Genomic DNA, 17333 nt, shown 5'->3' on the forward strand with positions numbered 1-17333 from the left:
CTGTGTGGAACTGGCTTTGATCTGACATGGGGCAGCTGCTGGGCTTTGCTCACGGAGGCCATCCCTGTACCCCACTGCTCCCAAGCCCTGGCCACGTAACCCAATCAGTTACATGAGTATGTAGTGATGTCAGCGTTATTTTACAGTAAGCCCCTCAGTTTTTCTATCAAAAGAGAAGCCTGGCTTTTTTTTTTTTTTTTTTTTTTTGGATAATAAGAGTAGAATATATGGGCAAGGATCATGTGTGTGTCACTATCCAGTGAGTGAAGTGCTTTGTTGTAGATGCATTTTGTAAAGCAAATGGATTGTGTGGACAGAAAGAGAAACATACCAGTGTTTTCCCAAGAAAACATTATTTATTTGACCTAGGATTGGTTTCACTTAAAGAAAGGAACATGTTAACCAGTAGGGAGATAACATTTTAAAATTCACTCTTCTATCAAACTACAAGTATTTATTTTTCTAGTATTGAGCGTCCTCAGATGGTTCTTCGCTAACAGGTTGTCTCCTGTCTCTATAGGCAGCTGTGATAGCAGCTTGGATGCCACTGCTGTGCTGGTGAAGCCAGTGGCTTTTCCTGGCCACAGAGTTGCTTACAAAGCCGTGAGGTTGGAAACAAGTTTCCTCTGCGCCTTCAACCCATACTTGCCCCCTCATCCTAGGCCAACCAGTGATTTAGGTGCAGCTCTTGGTAAGAAAGGCTGGCTGAGTGTCGTTGTGGATGAAAGGCAAGAAGACAAGATTTGCCCACGAGTGAGGATGTTCTAATAGCTTGTTCAGAGGGGAGAGTCTGGGAGCGAACTGGTTCAGAATATGTGGGTTGTAGTGAAAACTGTTGTTCTGAACAGAAAAGGCAAAATTTAATAACAGAGCAAAAAAGGCGACGTGGCTAATGAAATTTCTTTTGAAAATAAAAGCCCTGATTTTCATTTTTGCCCTTCCCAGCATCTTTCCAATTTCTCCGGCTTCTGAAGGCTTACGCTGCTTGGTGTCTCTGATTTGGGCAAGTTTAGAGTGCTTCTGCCTCATCTTGTCTTCATTTGGCTTTTCCTTATCCAGCTTAATCTTGGAATAATATTCCTGAGTGTTGTGGTTTAGCCCGGCTGGCAGTCAAACACCACACAGCCGTTCGCTCACCCTCCCCCCTCCCTCTCCGGGATGGGGGAGAGAAACGGGAAAGTGAAGTCTGTGAGTTGAGATAAAGACAGTTTATTAAGACAGGGAAAAGAATAACAACAACAACAACAATAATAATAATAGTATTAATAGTAATAATGTGTACGAAATAAGTGATGCACAATGCAATTGCTCACCACCCGTTGACCGATGCCCAGCCTATCCCCGAGCAGCCGGCCCCCCCTCCACCCCGGCTAGCCACCCCTATATATTGTTCAGCATGACGTCAGATGGTATGGAATACCCCTTTGGCCAGTTTGGGTCAGCTGTCCTGGGTCTGTCCCCTCCCAGCTCCTGCTGCATCCCTAGCCTGCTCGCTAGCAGGACAGAGCGAGAAGCTGAAAAGTCCTTGGCTTGGTGTAAGCACTGCTCTACAACAATTAAAACATCAGCATGTTATCAGCGCTCTTCTCATTCTAATCCAAAACATAGCACCCTGCCAGCTACTAGGAGGAAAATTAACTCTGTCCTAACTGAAACCAGGACAGATATCCACCCCTTATTCCATACCATTTATGTCATGCTCAGGTTACACTCTTTCCAATACCTTCTAATTAATCACCATTTTCATCTATGATATATAGCAACCATGGTAGCGATGACATACAGTGTTATATGATAATTAACATACTATAATTCAACTCATGGGCTATTCTCACCCAGTATTAGGTCCCCTTGAGGTACACACCGGACCTCCCCATTCTCTTGCATTACCCACCAAGTGCATCCAGGTCCCTGAGCAAAAGCAATCCCACGAATGGGCTTGCCTTTTCCTGAGGCAGGAGTAGCCCAGACTGTCTTACCCAGCATGTTTCTTATGTGCACTACAGGAACTTTATCCCCTTCTACAGTGCGTAACAGGTTTGATTGGGCAGGTCCAGCTCGGTTGGCAGATCCTCTAGTATTGACTAACCAGGTGGCCTTTGCCAAATGTGTTTCCCAATTTTTGAATGTCCCAACACCCATTGCTTTCAGTGTAGTCTTTAACAGTCCATTGTATCGTTCAACTTTCCCGGAGGCTGGTGCATGATAAGGGATGTGATACACTCACTCAATACCATGTTCTTTGGCCCAAGTGTCTATAAGGTTGTTTCGGAAATGAGTCCCATTGTCTGACTCAATTCTTTCTGGGGTGCCATGTCGCCATAGGACTTGCTTTTCAAGGCCCAGGATAGTGTTCCGGGCGGTGGCATGGGGCACAGGATATGTTTCCAGCCATCCGGTGGTTGCTTCCACCATTGTAAATACGTGGCGCTTGCCGTTGCGGGTTTGGGGGAGTGTGATGTAATCAATCTGCCAGGCCTCTCCATATTTGTATTTCAGCCATCGTCCTCCATACCAGAGAGGCTTTGACCGTTTGGCTTGTTTAATTGCAGCACATGTTTCACAATCATGAATAACCTGTGCTCTAGTGTCCATGGTCAGGTCCACCCCTCGGTCACGAGCCCATCTGTATGTTGCATCTCTACCTTGATGGCCTGAGGTGTCATGGGCCCATCGGGCTATAAATAATTCACCTTTATGTTGCCAGTCCAGGTCCACCTGAGCCACTTCAATCTTAGCAGCCTGATCCACCTGCTGGTTGTTTTGATGTTCTTCAGTAGCCCGTTTCTTGGGCACATGAGCATCTACATGGCGTACCTTTACAACCACGTTCTCTACCCGGGCAGCAATATCTTGCCACAATGCAGCAGCCCAGATGGGTTTGCCCCGGTGTTCCCAGTTGTTCTGCTTCCATTGCTGTAGCCACCCCCACAGGGCATTTGCCATCATCCATGAATCAGTATAGACATAGAGAACTGGCCACTTTTCTCGTTCAGCAATATCTAAGGCCAGCTGAATGGCTTTCACTTCTGCAAACTGACTCGATTCACCTTCTCCCTCAGCAGCTTCTGCAACTCGTCGTGTAGGACTCCATACAGCAGCTTTCCATCTCCGATGCTTTCCCACAATACGACAGGACCCATCAGTGAACAGGGCATATTTCTTCTCATTTTCTGGTAGCTTGTTGTACAGTGGGGCTTCTTCAGCACGGACCACCTCCTCCTCTGATGATATCCCAAAGTACTTGCCTTCTGGCCAGTCCATAATCACTTCCAGGATTCCTGGGCGACTGGGGCTATTTGAGCCCGCTGAGTAATCAGTGCAACTCACTTGCTCCATGTAGCATCAGTTGCATGATGTGTAGAGGGGACCCTTCCTTTGAACATCCAACCCAGTACCGGCAGTCGGGGTGCCAGGAGGAGCTGCGCTTCAGTACCGACCACTTCCGAAGCAGATCGAACTCCCTCATATGCTGCCAATATCTCCTTTTCGGTTGGAGTATAGCGGGCCTCAGATCCTCTGTATCCCCGACTCCAAAACCCCAGGGGTCGACCTCGAGTTTCCCCAGGTTCTTTCTGCCAGAGGCTCCAGGTGGGACCATTCTCCCCGGCTGCGGTGTAGAGCACATTCTTTACATCTGGTCCTGTTCGGACTGGCCCAAGGGCTACTGCATGAACTATTTCCTGTTTAATTTGTTCAAAGGCTTGTCGTTGCTCAGGGCCCCATTCAAAAGCATTCTTCTTACGAGTTACTTGGTAGAGCGGGTTTACAATCAGACTGTAATTTGGAATATGCATTCTCCAAAACCCCACGACACCTAGGAAAGTTTGTGTTTCCTTCTTGCTAGTTGGTGGAGACATAGCTGTTATTTTGTTGATCACATCCATTGGGATTTGACGACGTCCATCTTGCCATTTTATTCCTAAAAACTGGATCTCTCGTGCAGGTCCTTTAACTTTATTTTGTTTTATGGCAAAACCGGCCTTCAGAAGGATTTGGACTATTTTCTTCCCTTTCTCGAAAACTTCCTCTGCAGTGTCACCCCACACAATGATGTCATCGATGTACTGCAGGTGTTCAGGAGCCTCCCCCTGCTCCAGCGCAGACTGGATCAGACCATGGCAAATGGTAGGGCTATGTTTCCACCCCTGGGGCAGCCGATTCCAAGTATATTGGACTCCCCTCCAAGTGAAAGCAAACTGTGGCCTGCACTCTGCTGCTAGAGGGATGGAGAAAAATGCATTAGCAATATCAATTGTGGCATACCACTTGGCTGCCTTTGATTCCAGTTCGTACTGGAGTTCTAGCATGTCTGGCACTGCAGCACTCAGTGGTGGCGTGACTTCGTTCAGGCCACGATAGTCCACTGTTAGTCTCCACTCACCATTAGATTTTCGCACTGGCCATATGGGACTATTAAAAGGTGAATGGCTCTTGCTGATCACTCCTTGGCTCTCCAGTTGACGAATTAGCTCGTGGATGGGAATCAGGGAGTCTCGGTTGGTGCGATATTGCCGCCGGTGCACAGTTGTGGTAGCGATTGGCACCTGCTGTTCTTCAACCCTCAGCAACCCCACAACAGAAGGGTCCTCTGAGAGACCGGGCAAGGTAGACAACTGTTTAATGTCCTCTGTCTCTAAGGCAGCTATGCCAAAAGCCCACTGGAACCCTTTTGGGTCCTTGAAATATCCTCTTCTGAGATAGTCTATGCCAAGGATGCACGGAGCATCCGGGCCAGTCACAATACGGTGCTTTTGCCACTCATTTCCGGTTAGACTCACTTCAGCCTCCAATACAGTTAACTGCTGGGATCCCCCCGTCACCCCATAAATACAGATGGGTTCTGGCCCTTTATAGCTTGAAGGCATTAGAGTACATTGTGCACTGGTGTCTACTAAAGCCTTATACTTCTGTGCGTCAGACATGCCAGGCCATCAAATCCACACAGTCCAATAAACTCGGTTGTCCCTTTCCTCCCCCTGGCTGGAGGCAGGGCCCCTCTAGTCCTGGTCAGAATCTTCGTTTCTGTGTTTAAAAGACTGCCTGCTAGAAGTTGGAGCAGCAAACTTTTCAGAGAACCCCTTTCTCCCGATTGTTTTCTTTTGCAACTCACGTACCCGTGCCTCTAGGGTCTCAGTAGATTTTCCATCCCATTTTCTCATGTCCTCTCCATGGTCACGTAGGTAAAACCACAGGGTGGCGCGGGGTATGTACCCACCATATTGTCTTCTTTGCACGGATGCATGTTTACCCCTAATAGCCGAGACGCTGGTTTGTACAGGTGGGGAAGAAAATACACTCTCTTTAAGTTGGTGGACCTCTTCAGAAAGTTTCTCCAAAGTATTCTCCTTTAGTTGGTGGCTGCTGGTTTGTTCAGGTGGGGGGGAAGATAAATTCTCTTTAAGTTGGTGGAACTCTTCAGAGAGTTTCTCCACAGCCGAGACGCAGGCCTGTAGGGAAGAGGAGAGATTTTCTTTGTACTGCCGGAGTTGTTTAGCCATGTCACCCACTGTGGGATCTTCACCGTTTTTCCAGGTTATTATTGCCAATGTGCTGGCCCATGTTGATGGTGCATTCCGTACAAACTTCCGCCATATGGGTCGAGTACACTGGACTTCATCTGGATCTGTGGATGTTTGTGCGTTGTCTAAGTCCTTATAAATTACTTCCCGTACGGCTAATTCCCTCAGGTACTGAATTCCCTTCTCCATGGTGGTCCACTTGACTGGTAGACATACAAGTTCTTCCTTGTAGGGATACCTTCCCTTCACAGCTAACAGGAGATGCCTCCAGAGGCTGTGAGATCGTGCTCCATCTCCAATTGCTTTGTCAATGCTTGCATCTCTAGCAAGGGATCCCAACTGCTTGGCTTCCCTGCCCTCTAATTTCACACCATTGGCTCCAGTGTCCCAGCACCGGAGCAGCCAGGTGACAAGCTGTTCACCTATACAGCGACCAAAATCTTTTCGCACATCTCGTAGCTCACGCTGGTATAGGGTTCGGGTAGTTACTGTTGACTTACTGACATCCTCATCCTCATCTTCATCCTCCTGCACACTTGATGGCCCAGCCTCGTCTTCTCCACACCCAGACTTAGCAGAAGACTTTCTGCGTTCTAAACGACCTGAGTCTCTATACCATTTTTTCACCTTTTCTACAGGGGCAACTTGCACTGCTACAGCTCGCCTCTCCGACCCAGCCACAGGGTCTGCCACAGGGGTTGGAGTACCCTCTGTAGGGGCAACTTGCACTGCTACAGTTCGTTTCTCTGACCCAGCCACAGGAGTGGGAACGGCTGCGGGAGCTGGAGCCGGGACGGCTGCGGGAGCTGGAACTGGAACGGCCGCAGGGTCTGTCACTAGGTTGATAGTAGCATCACTTGCAGCTCGATAGGCACAAGCCAGACCCCAGCACGCCACAGTGATTTGTGTCACTTTGGAACTGCCAGAGTCATGACACCTTTTTTTCAAGCATTCTACCAGTTTTTTAGGATTTTGCAGTTGTTCAGGGGTGAATGTCCAAAACACTGGAGGTGCCCACTGCCCTAGAAACCTGCCCATATCCTCCCACACTCCCTGCCACTCGCAACTATCCCGCCTCAAGACAGATCTCCGGATGAGATTCCTAAGTAGTTGTTTAACCTTAAACAAAACCTGAAGCGCATTCAGGAGACATAACAACAAGAACATGCTGGTCTGAGTATCCCAAGGATATTCAACATCTTGGAGAGCTACCGTAACTAGCTCGGGGGATAAGAGGGTGGTGAAGGAGGAAGGGAGAGTGAACAGGTAGTAAAAAATATCTTCCCCTGTCCCCTCCACAGATTGACTCCCTGATGAAAAAAGGCAATAGGTGTAATTGCTAATAGTTTCTGAGATATGGTTTCCGAAGTATAGAGTCGACGACAGTGCTGAGTACAAATACCGGGTTAGAGTCATGACCAGATATCTCATCATTTCATAAGCCATCGTTACACCACACAGTACCATAACAATCTTAAACCAGGGCCCAGAAAGGGTAAACAGCACGACAGGGAGCACATACAGAAAGTAACTTGCTATAAAACTCAATTTGGGAAACAGGCACAGCAGACTTGAGATTAAGGCAATCAACATTGTGACTAGCAACTATTAAGCAGGTCGAATACTTATACCAATTTTAGTTTAACACACTCTGGTCAAATCTGTCGATATCTCAACCCTTCGAGCCCCATGTTGGATGCCAAATGGACTGTTCTGGTTTAGCCCGGCTGGCAGTCAAACACCACACAGCTGTTCGCTCACCCTCCCCCCTCCCTCTCTGGGATGGGGGAGAGAAACGGGAAAGTGAAGTCTGTGAGTTGAGATAAAGACAGTTTATTAAGACAGGGAAAAGAATAACAACAACAACAATAATAATAATAGTATTAATAGTAATAATGTGTACGAAATAAGTGATGCACAATGCAATTGCTCACCACCCGTTGACCGATGCCCAGCCTATCCCCGAGCAGCCGGCCCCCCCTCCACCCCGGCTAGCCACCCCTATATATTGTTCAGCATGACGTCAGATGGTATGGAATACCCCTTTGGCCAGTTTGGGTCAGCTGTCCTGGGTCTGTCCCCTCCCAGCTCCTGCTGCATCCCTAGCCTGCTCGCTAGCAGGACAGAGAGAGGCTGAAAAGTCCTTGGCTTGGTGTAAGCACTGCTCTACAACAATTAAAACATCAGCATGTTATCAGCGCTCTTCTCATTCTAATCCAAAACATAGCACCCTGCCGGCTACTAGGAGGAAAATTAACTCTGTCCTAACTGAAACCAGGACACTTGAGTTAACCACATAATGTTCTCACAGCACTTTGGATGAATTGATCTCATAGCTGAGACAGAAAGGGATTTTAGGACTGGAAAGAAGAACACTCTCTCAAAAAAGGAGGTTGCCGATCCAGACAGCCACTCGACTGAAGTCTGGTAACCGTAAGACAGACCATAAAGGACAATGAAAAATGATGATACCCCAGTTACAGCTAGAAGCAATGCCCATGAGAGGTAGACGCACCACCAACAAAGATCTATGTGAGGTCTCTTGTGAAAGAGCCTGGAGGTGAGTCCTACTGGCTTGCTTGCTTTCAGAAAGTTGCCCCCTTCTTCTGCAGTGTCCTTCTGAGCCAAGGCACGAGAAGAAGGTTCCCTCTGGGAATACTTAAGTAAGGCAATGATAATCTTTTCGAGATGGCAGGTCACCAAAAAACAGGCAGTTCCTTTTATAATTGATCTCAGGTATATCAAGTGGATTGGATATTGTTCATTGTTGGCCACTTTGAAGAACATGATGTTAAAGAGCAACTTCAGTAATAACATTGCTACCCAACAAGATGACCTTTGGAGCCTGGTGAAAGTGCCGGTGGGAAAGCGAGCAAAAATCAAGGTCCACAGATGGCCCTCTCTCAGATGATTGGAGAGATGTATCAAAAAGTAGTCCTTTCTGGGTAGGGGATCTTTGGGGTTTGTGACGGAAAATGTCCTTTCCAGTAAGCCATCTCCCCTGTTGAGAGAAAGCCACTTCCTGCACATAAATAACCAGGTCTTCCGAGTGGACGTGTTTTCAACTTTGGCTCTACTTAAGAACCAGCCAGGAGATGGGCCTCTGTTATTGTGCCAGATCCCGAAGGCGCAGATGTCTCCTAAGCCTTCCCTAGTAGTGAAGAGAAAGCAGTCAGTGCTTCCTTGATGGAAAGAAGGAACCTGTGGGTGCCATAAGCAGTGGACATTGCTTGTGCCGTTCTGACTGATGAGCTGGAGAAAAACGTCAGCTTTGGTTCCAGCTCCCCAGTGACTGCCTGTGTATAATGTGACCAAAAAGCTGACTTTATCCAAGGGGTCATTGTTAGGCAGAACTATAATCTTGTCTTTGCTGGCCCTGTCAGCCCTGTCTTTCTGCATGGCCCAGAGGGACAAGAGCAAGTAGGCTGCAAGAATGAAGAGCACCGTTAAAAGTGTCACAGGGTTTTTAGGAATGTCTGCTATCAGCGCTTTCTCCAGGTCTATCATGTTGGGGATAACTATTGCTTTGGCTGCCAGGAACCTGTTGTTGAATGTGGATTTATTTGAGGCCACATGGACTGATGGGCTTCCGCACCTCTGTCATCTTGCAGATGCACTGTTCCCTTTGCCAGTCTCTTGCAGAGCCAAGCCTGCAGACATCTCTGGTGATATTTGCCACCAGACTAGTTCTTTGGGGCAGAGGAGTGCTTGCCGGTAGGAGGCCTGTCTGCAGCATGCCCTGCCCTACCCAGCGAGAGGTGCTCCTCACCCAAGCCGATTTCAGGTACCAGGTGCAGCGTGGTGCGGCTGGTGGCTGCATCTCTTTCTTCTCAGCCTCTGGTCTTACTCCCGGGCCCAGCTGGTAGTGCAGTATCCCGGTGCCGCTCCCCAGGCATGCAACGCAGCCCTGGGTGTCGCGCTGTTGGGAGACATTTCCAGGAGTGGCCAGGAAGGTGAGCAGCAGGGGTGGTGGCTGCAGGCAGGGAGAGGAGGCTCGCAGGGCTTGGTGGAACAAGCTGAGCAGCGGAAGGAGGAGAAAAGGGCACAGAGGCATGTCAGCAATGACCAGAAGGTTCTGAGGGAGCTCTGGCATTGCAGTGCTGCCCGCAAGTGGGAGCCAGCTGAGGAGTCCCAACTGTTAGTGGGTGTCCTTGGAGATCAGAATGTGCTCCATGGAGACCAGGACCTGCCCCCCTCCTCCCCGGCACATTTGTCAAGGGGACCTGGTACAGGTGCCATCTGTGTCCCTTGGGCGGCAGCTGCCTGGTCCTGGTGTGCTGGGGCAGGCAGGACAGCTGTCTGCCAGCAGACATGGCTGCCATTCCCCGTGTGCTGGAGTTTCCGTCTCCTCCTCGGCAGCTAGATAGTTGGTTGAGCAAAAATTGCTCCACCATTATCTTAGATATTCATAGTACTGGTTCATAGGAAAAACTTAGCTAAAAGCAATAGTTGGCTCAAATCTTATAGCAAGGGAAAAAAGAGCCATGTTCTTTGTAGGTTATAAAGAGCTAAAGATGTGCAGAAAGTTTGATATTGGTCTATTATATATTTTCCTGTATAGTGAAAATGTTGATTGGAGCTATAACTTAGAACAGTTTCTTCAGTATTTCTTAGTTAGTATTTTCTCAGTTGAAAATACTAGAGGAAGAATGCGTTGAGGTATGCCCTTGCTATGGCTGTAAAAAATCATGGCCAAACATGCAACTTCTGCTAACCAGAACATAAAAAATATATTCTTGATGACGAAGGTCATAATGCTGTTTTGATATAAATGTTCAACTTTCCAAGCAAAGTTTCGCTCACTAGATCTGAGCTATATGGATACTTTCCCTTAAAGTCCTACACTTAAAAGTAATTTTCTGTCAAATTCTGTCCCCAACATAAGCCTTTCCTCCTTTAGCTCATGTAGTTTACTTCAAATGCCTTGGCCACCTGTAAGCTGTGGAGTGGTTGGGCTGAAAACAGTCAATGCATCTCTTATCAGCTGTTACCGCCTTCAACAATCCTAGCATTGCTAGGATAAAATAAGGGTATCACTTCTCAGCAAGTGATACAGCTTGCAGGTGGGAGGAACCACTGAAATTAATGGGACCACCGATATCCGTAAGATCATCTGGAACCCTCTGCTTTCAGTTGAGAGCACTTATGTTCATTTTACAATGACACTCTATTTAGGCTTTGAGAATCATAGCTTTTCCTCTTCCAAGTTTATCCCAGCTTCAGAAAATCTTACCCCACCTCCCATTTTGCTCTTCCCTCCCCCCCCCAGCCAGCATATATAGACATTCATGTTGCAGCCTAATGTATTGTCCTTATATCACTGCCAAAAGCCTTTTGCATAATCCTTTTAACAGGATTTTAACGCAGTATTTTGAATCCCTGTAACACAATTCAATGGCTTGAAAATGACAGATTTCTATGCAAGGTAGGATAGGGGAAATGGAAGACTACCCAAGAGTGACGTGACTGTAGGAATTCCTCTCTGGGCTAGAGTTGTGAGGAAAAGATAAAGAGTTGGAAGAATGGAATATAGACATAGGTAGGGCAATGACCTTAAATTTAAGTAAGGTACAGTCATATGACTTCAAGCTTGGAAATGTCATTTGAAACAATATTTTTCTGACAGATACTAACAAACAATCTCTTCATGTGAAGGATAACAATTTTTGGAGATGTTCGTCTCTGCATCTGCAGGATCCTACTCAGGAAGCCAGGTGATTCTCATGAAGCAAAACCTTTTAAATCAGAAAGAGAAAAACGCAGGTATTGCCAGCCTTGCCAAAAGAATGTGTGTGTACATATATACATATATATAAGAGGACTCCAAAGTAAGAATGACAGTTGCTTCACAAGAATGTTAGCCAGCTTTGGATGCTTCACTTTGGGTCCCATTGATCTGGGTTCATCCAGTTGATTTAAATGGTCTAACTTGGCTCCTCTCTTCTATGAGGTAGATCTCTTCACTATCAAACTCTAACCACTAGCCTTTGTACTTTGCATCCCTTGCTGGATTTCATTTTCAGTCCAACTTTCTTCCCAAGAGATGTCTTTGGTTGCCCAGGCAATGTTTCTGTATACCTGCCTCAGCTTCCAACTTCCATATACTCCCCTTTTATATTTGAGTTACTCAGGAGCTCTCAAAGTCAAGCTGGACTCCTGGTATGGTTGTTAAGTTTCTGGCATGCTGGATTTGATTGCTTCTGTGCTGTGGGAGTTGTCCTCAAAGTTTTTAGTCAGCTCCTCTGGCCTCTTTGCCTGTCAAGACAATGTTTCACAGGGTCTCACCCACCTGTACAAACAAAAGTCAGGTGAAGCCCAGGGTCTTTGCTCTGCTCCTTGTCTTCCTCACTCCTTTAAGATCTTAAACTGCAAGCTGTGATCATTGTAGTAAAGGCTAAACCAAACACATCCTCAGCAACTTCTTCCTTAGTCATGAGTAGCAGGTCCAGCAGAGTACCACCTCTAGCCATCTGTCCAGGACTTTTATCAGAATACCCCCAGACAAGCTCCATAAATCCTCTGAATTGCTTGCACCTCACTATATTGCCCTTTCATTGTACACTAGGGTAGCTGAGATTTCTTGTGAGAAACAAAAGCCTGTTCTCATAAGTCTTCTTCCTTTTGTTCAGATGACGTTTTGACTGGGGGTCTATAGGAGACCTCCACTGTGGCTACCTGTGCTTTGGTGTTCTCTGATTCTGGTCTGTGAGCTCCCATCCCTCTGCTGGTAATCCTGTAGTAGAGATCTCAGCATGCAGTGCTGAGCAGAGCCCCTTCTTGCCCTCCAGCCTGTTTTTTCCTAAAAAGCATGTATCCACCTGTTACAGGGCTCTGTGTGAACATCCCACCATGTGTCATGCCATTCTGGTTGTCACAGCTCTGCAGGCTTATGCAGTTCTGATTATCCTTTTCCTGTGTAGGCACTTCATTGGGGTACCTGATTGTGTTTTCTCAAGAAAGTGAATGCCTCCACTGTTTTGCTGTTGGGTGCATATACCACTGTCTCCATTTCTTACTCCTTCCCTTCTTTTCGGACTTGGGACCAGTGAGCCTAGTTTCAAACCTTCCTCATAGCTAGCAAACCTGCTGAAGATGCTTTTCTACTTTATCAGGTAGATCTCATTTCTCCCCAGCCAGCCTTGTTACCCAAAGAGCACTGTCTAGTCTTAGAAGCCAAAATCCTGCTGATGTTTAAGGAGAGCAGCATCTGGCCCACATGCCTTTCTCTCTTGCACTTAAAGCTGTAACGTGCTGTGGAAAGACAATCTGGTCTCCAAGGTGTTAGGTAACGAAGAACGTACTTGGTAAGATTGTTCAGTAGTTAGTTTTCCTTGCTGTAGCTAAAGTTAAACTACACTATATTCTCTGAATATGTCTAACTTCAGCTTCTTCTGCTGAATCTGAGGAAAGCTCTGTCTGCTAGGTTAAAGAAGTACAGGAGAGATTCTCTAATTGAAAGCTCAGATGCAGCTCTTCTGATCCAGTGAAACACTGGGTGTAGTCCTCTTGAAGATACCAGAGTGAACTAGTAGTTGCAATATGAAGGTAGGATGCAAATCTATCATACACCAGAACAACCTATTTAGGCTTTTAAAAGTAGACCTCTTCTTTCTCTTTAGTCTCTGACATACTTGTATTCATTATGTGCGGCTTTTCATAAAGTATTTTTAGAGTTTATGCAGCATAAAGTGCTCCTCTGTACACTCAGGAGAAGTTCTTCTGTTCTCTGAATTTCTCACTGGATGGATTATGATATCCATGAGCTGATGAGCCCATTTCTTGTTTAAAAAAATAAGCTCATCAACTCTGGTGTTCAAAATTGCATGTAGTTTTAGGCAACCCTTGGGTTGTTGAGTGATGTCACTGACCTACAGGCTCTCCTTTAGAAACCACCCTCTGCTTGCTGTGCTCTGTGGTAATATGCATGCTAGGGTTGCTTTATCTGTCCTAATGTTGTGAACCTGGTATTTCTTTTCTCCTGCCTATTTTTTTTCATCAGCAAGAAGGAAAAGAGGCTGCAACTCCCCCACACATCCACCTCCACAAATTCACAACTGGGCTCAGAGCTGTATGAAGAAAAACTGACAGGCTGCAATTCTGAATTTTAAAATCTTCATAAATCTCTCCTGTAATTCCTGTGTTGAGAGGGGTCGTGCGCTAAATATAAACCTTTCCAGACAACGAATGAAGAGAAACAGTCAGGGAGCTTATGGTTAGAAAAAGGAAACCTACGAACTGATTCTGATGGCACATTACCAAATGCTTTATATCAATTTATCCTGCATTTAAGACTTGATCTATTTGTGAATTGGAGTGATGCGTTAGATAACTTGGAGACAGGTGGCTTTAGAGGACATCTGACATTGCCCTTTTGGCAGGGGGAGGATGGAGAAAGACTTCTTCTATTTTGAAATATTATGGAACTGGTATCCAAGGGGATCTGCTCTCTGAAGTTATTTTTCATTCAGACCTGCAGTTCATCTGAATGTACATGAAGCTTGGAATAAGTTGATCAGTAGGCAGCCAGTTTGAAATCCATTATTTGTTTCTCAGGCACATCAGTGGTGACAACTTACTTGCTAACAGGTAACGTTATTTATAGTACTTGTAGCTATAAAAAAATGGCTATCATTAATAGGGGTCTTGGGGTACTAATAATGCTCATTCTTAAATACTTGGCAGCACTTTTTCCCTTGCAGTTTGTCAGCAGTTCTTTGAAGTGTAATGATCAAGTTAATGCTCACTGCCAAAGTGAAGCCTTTTGACAGAATTCTGCATTAAAACAAAATAGGTTTTGAGTCCTACTAGCTTTTCCTGAAAGCTGAAATGTATGCCAGAAATCAAACTTGTAAGATACGTGCAGAGAAGTTGCTGGTGTAAGTTAGATTTAATTTTTATAATCAGACTAGCAAATTAATCTAGATTTCTCTGTCAGGAAGCCATCTGCATGGTCCCAAATGACAGATTTTTTTCTGAAAACAGCAAGTGCTGTTTCCCTAGGATTTCTACTGTAATGTCATTCTAATCCACAATGATACTACATGTATTTAAGAAACTACTGCTAGCTTGTTTTTAAAAGTGTTCTTTAGAAATCAACTGAAATTATGATATGGGAAGTGAGAAATCTGCAAGCTGAAAAAACTGGCTGTTAGAAGGTTAGAGTTTATAAAAAGAATATTCATCATACCAAATATGAGCTCCTGATGTTCGAACTCCTGGGAAAACAGTATTGTTTAGGATGAAAACAAAGTGAATACTGGCTAGACAAATTTGATCTATGCTTCCAGTCTCTAGAAACTTACACCGTTGTATCAGGCAGAAAAAGGTGACTTGTCCTCCTGTCAGCATGCTGAGAAGGGAGTGGGCAAGTTGTGGGCAGTGGGAAATAGCCATGTCAGTGTTTCATTGAAATCACATCAATGACACTTCAGGCTTCCCAGTTTCTGAAGGGGGTTCTCTTTACAGGTGCCAAAGATACTCCGTGTAAAGTGGCAACTCTAATAAATTATCTTTTTGTCTTGTTTGACTGAAAATATTTGCTTTAATGCTTTGGGAGCTGGCTTGATGCTACGATAGTTGGACATAATCAAATGCAAATTTCTAAATGGATTCTTTGCCTAATCTGTATAAAGGACACTTAAGGCAAAAGGATTAGCTGTGATCCAAATCCCTTTGTGAAAGACCAGATTGTTACAGTATTGGGGCATCCAGGGTTGTTTCTATTCCCAGGATGCAAATGTGATACCCTTTTTCTTTGGACTTCTTCCTAAACTGATGATGCCTGGAACCAATTGCAAGTGGATTCTTTTAGCTTAGGTTTGAACTGTCTAGCTCTTAAGATGAATAAACAAAATCATTCTGACAGGTACATTAGCAAACCAGCTCACCGCATGAATTTATGCTTTTGGTACTTCAGGGTATAAAATTAAGGCATGGCCATGAAAATATCTTTAGACTCTGGTCTCCTGCCAGTTCAAAATATGGGGTGCATTAATCATGCGGCCCCCATGAGCTGTAAAGGAGCAGCTCAATATGAAACCTGCATGCCATATTGCCTCCTGCAAAGACATAATTTCCTCCTTTAGTTGGTGTTTTATTGCAGGGCATGAGATAAGGTTGAAGTATGTTAGTGGTTAGGAGACCTTTCTGAGAAGGTAGAGAGAAGGTAGCAGAGCTGAGGAACTGAAACTCTTGCTTGTCCTAGATGTCTTGGAGGTCTGTAAGAAAGAATGCTGTTGAAGTAGCTTGTAGAGTCACTCAACCACAACTTCTGAGTCATTCACAGTTCAGCATCTCAACAGCCGGACTGTCCTTCCTCTTTAGATAAGCAAAGTAAAATCTTCTAGTGCTTGTTCTCAGTAGATAACATGCTTAAATATTTCAAATAAGCTTGTTGAAATATCACAATAACACCAGCAAAAACAATTCCCTTCTCCATGGCTTTCTGCCATATCAGCTGAGTGCACTGTATTGTGCCAGCTTTGACAGTGTTTTTCCTCCTGCTCATCTTGTGAGTCAGTGGCAGACAGGGCTAGCCAGCACCAGCGTGTGTGGCTGCACTGGGGAGGGACGAGCCCCTGCAGTGCTTCCCAAGGTCCTGCTGAGGAATCCAAGAAAGGTCAGTAGGAGTCACCTGTTAATACAGCAGTAAATGTTTGAGATGTGTAAGTCAGCTCTAGGGGGGGAGGGAGGAGTTACTTATGATTCGAGAGGAGCTGCTTATGATTTCAGGCTTTAGAAGAGATTTTCCATATCTGTGTAGATGTTAGCATTAGCCTATTCTTTTTGCATGTGGATGAAATAAACTAGTAATCTTTCAAATAAACTGTCATGCATATCTTTAGCTGTGTAGGAAATCTTTTTTGAACATTACTAGCATTGAATAATTTTTTGTGATTGGTCTGCTTTCTTTTCAGAAGATGGTAATCTCTTATTCCCCTTATGTGCATAATTCAATTAAGCACTTTAAAATTGAAACTGTAACTGCACAAAAATAGTGCAGAGTGGGGGCAACTGTGCTGAAAGCAATGATCAGAGAATGTACACCCAAAATGGAGGTGGGGGAATATGAGTACCAAATGGTTTTCCAGTTTGTTCTAGGGCAATGGGGCATGTCACTGCAGGCCTTGTAAATGAGCAGTTTGTAGGCCAACTATACAAGGTTTTTTTTCCTTTAGCCACAGGTCTGAATGGGGTAGATGCTTTGGGGTGAAAGGATGAATCTTACCTATAGGAAAAAAGCCTGGAGGACTGTCAAGTGTCCTGTAAGTTCTTCTTGACTGTAAGACTTTTTCCTCCCAGGCATTTTGGCCACATCTGTAACAGTCATGGCTACAGAATTCTTAAGTCTCAGTTGTAAGTGACTGTATAGTGTACATATTCAAGTTCATTACCACTTATCTCCATGAATTTTCCTATAACTACCTGTTAGAGTACTGAGAGATGATATGGATTATTGCTATGCATTGTTTCAGAAGCCTGATTCAAGTACCATGACACCGTTATACTAGCAGCTGCCCAAATAGCATACTAATAGCCACCAGTTATTGCAGGAAGGGATTCCATCACTGAAATGGAAAGCTGCAGGGAAGTATTTTAAAATAGGGTGTGTCATTGTATCACCGTGACAATAGATTTTTTTTTTGAATGAATCTAATTGTTCCACACTGTTTTTTTTTTTTTCTGCTATCATTCTAGATGTTGCTACCATTTTGATTTTAAATAAAAGCTGAGAATCAAGTTAAGAGTGCTGCTGCCATAATATTTCTGGTTGCATGAGTCAAGTCATTACCAAGATCATGTACTATTCTG

At 45.1% G+C, this 17333-nt stretch overlaps 1 protein-coding gene across 1 annotated transcript; it reads right to left on the bottom strand.

The window, feature by feature from the left end:
• Nucleotides 1-432: 432 nt before the first annotated feature.
• Nucleotides 433-9656, bottom strand: LOC121073695 (polycystic kidney disease and receptor for egg jelly-related protein-like). The gene is made up of 2 exons (XM_040564899.1): nt 7806-9656; nt 433-1080 (listed from the first exon to the last, which is right to left on the bottom strand). Exons 1-2 carry the CDS (start codon nt 9027-9029, stop codon nt 676-678), a joined length of 1629 nt encoding a protein of 542 aa, XP_040420833.1. The 5' UTR covers nt 9030-9656; the 3' UTR covers nt 433-675.
• Nucleotides 9657-17333: the final 7677 nt, after the last annotated feature.

Source organism: Cygnus olor, chromosome 1 (genome assembly GCF_009769625.2).
Source record: "Cygnus olor isolate bCygOlo1 chromosome 1, bCygOlo1.pri.v2, whole genome shotgun sequence".
Lineage (NCBI taxonomy): Eukaryota > Metazoa > Chordata > Aves > Anseriformes > Anatidae > Cygnus > Cygnus olor.

Bases quoted from the DNA above. Each gene is read 5' to 3' on its own strand.
- LOC121073695 (XM_040564899.1), bottom strand. From the start codon at position 9,029: ATGATAGACCTGGAGAAAGCGCTGATAGCAGACATTCCTAAAAACCCT. The intron at 1,081-7,805 runs GTGTCCTGGTTT...CACAACACTCAG, and splicing joins ACATTATGTGGTTAACTCAA to GAATATTATTCCAAGATTAA.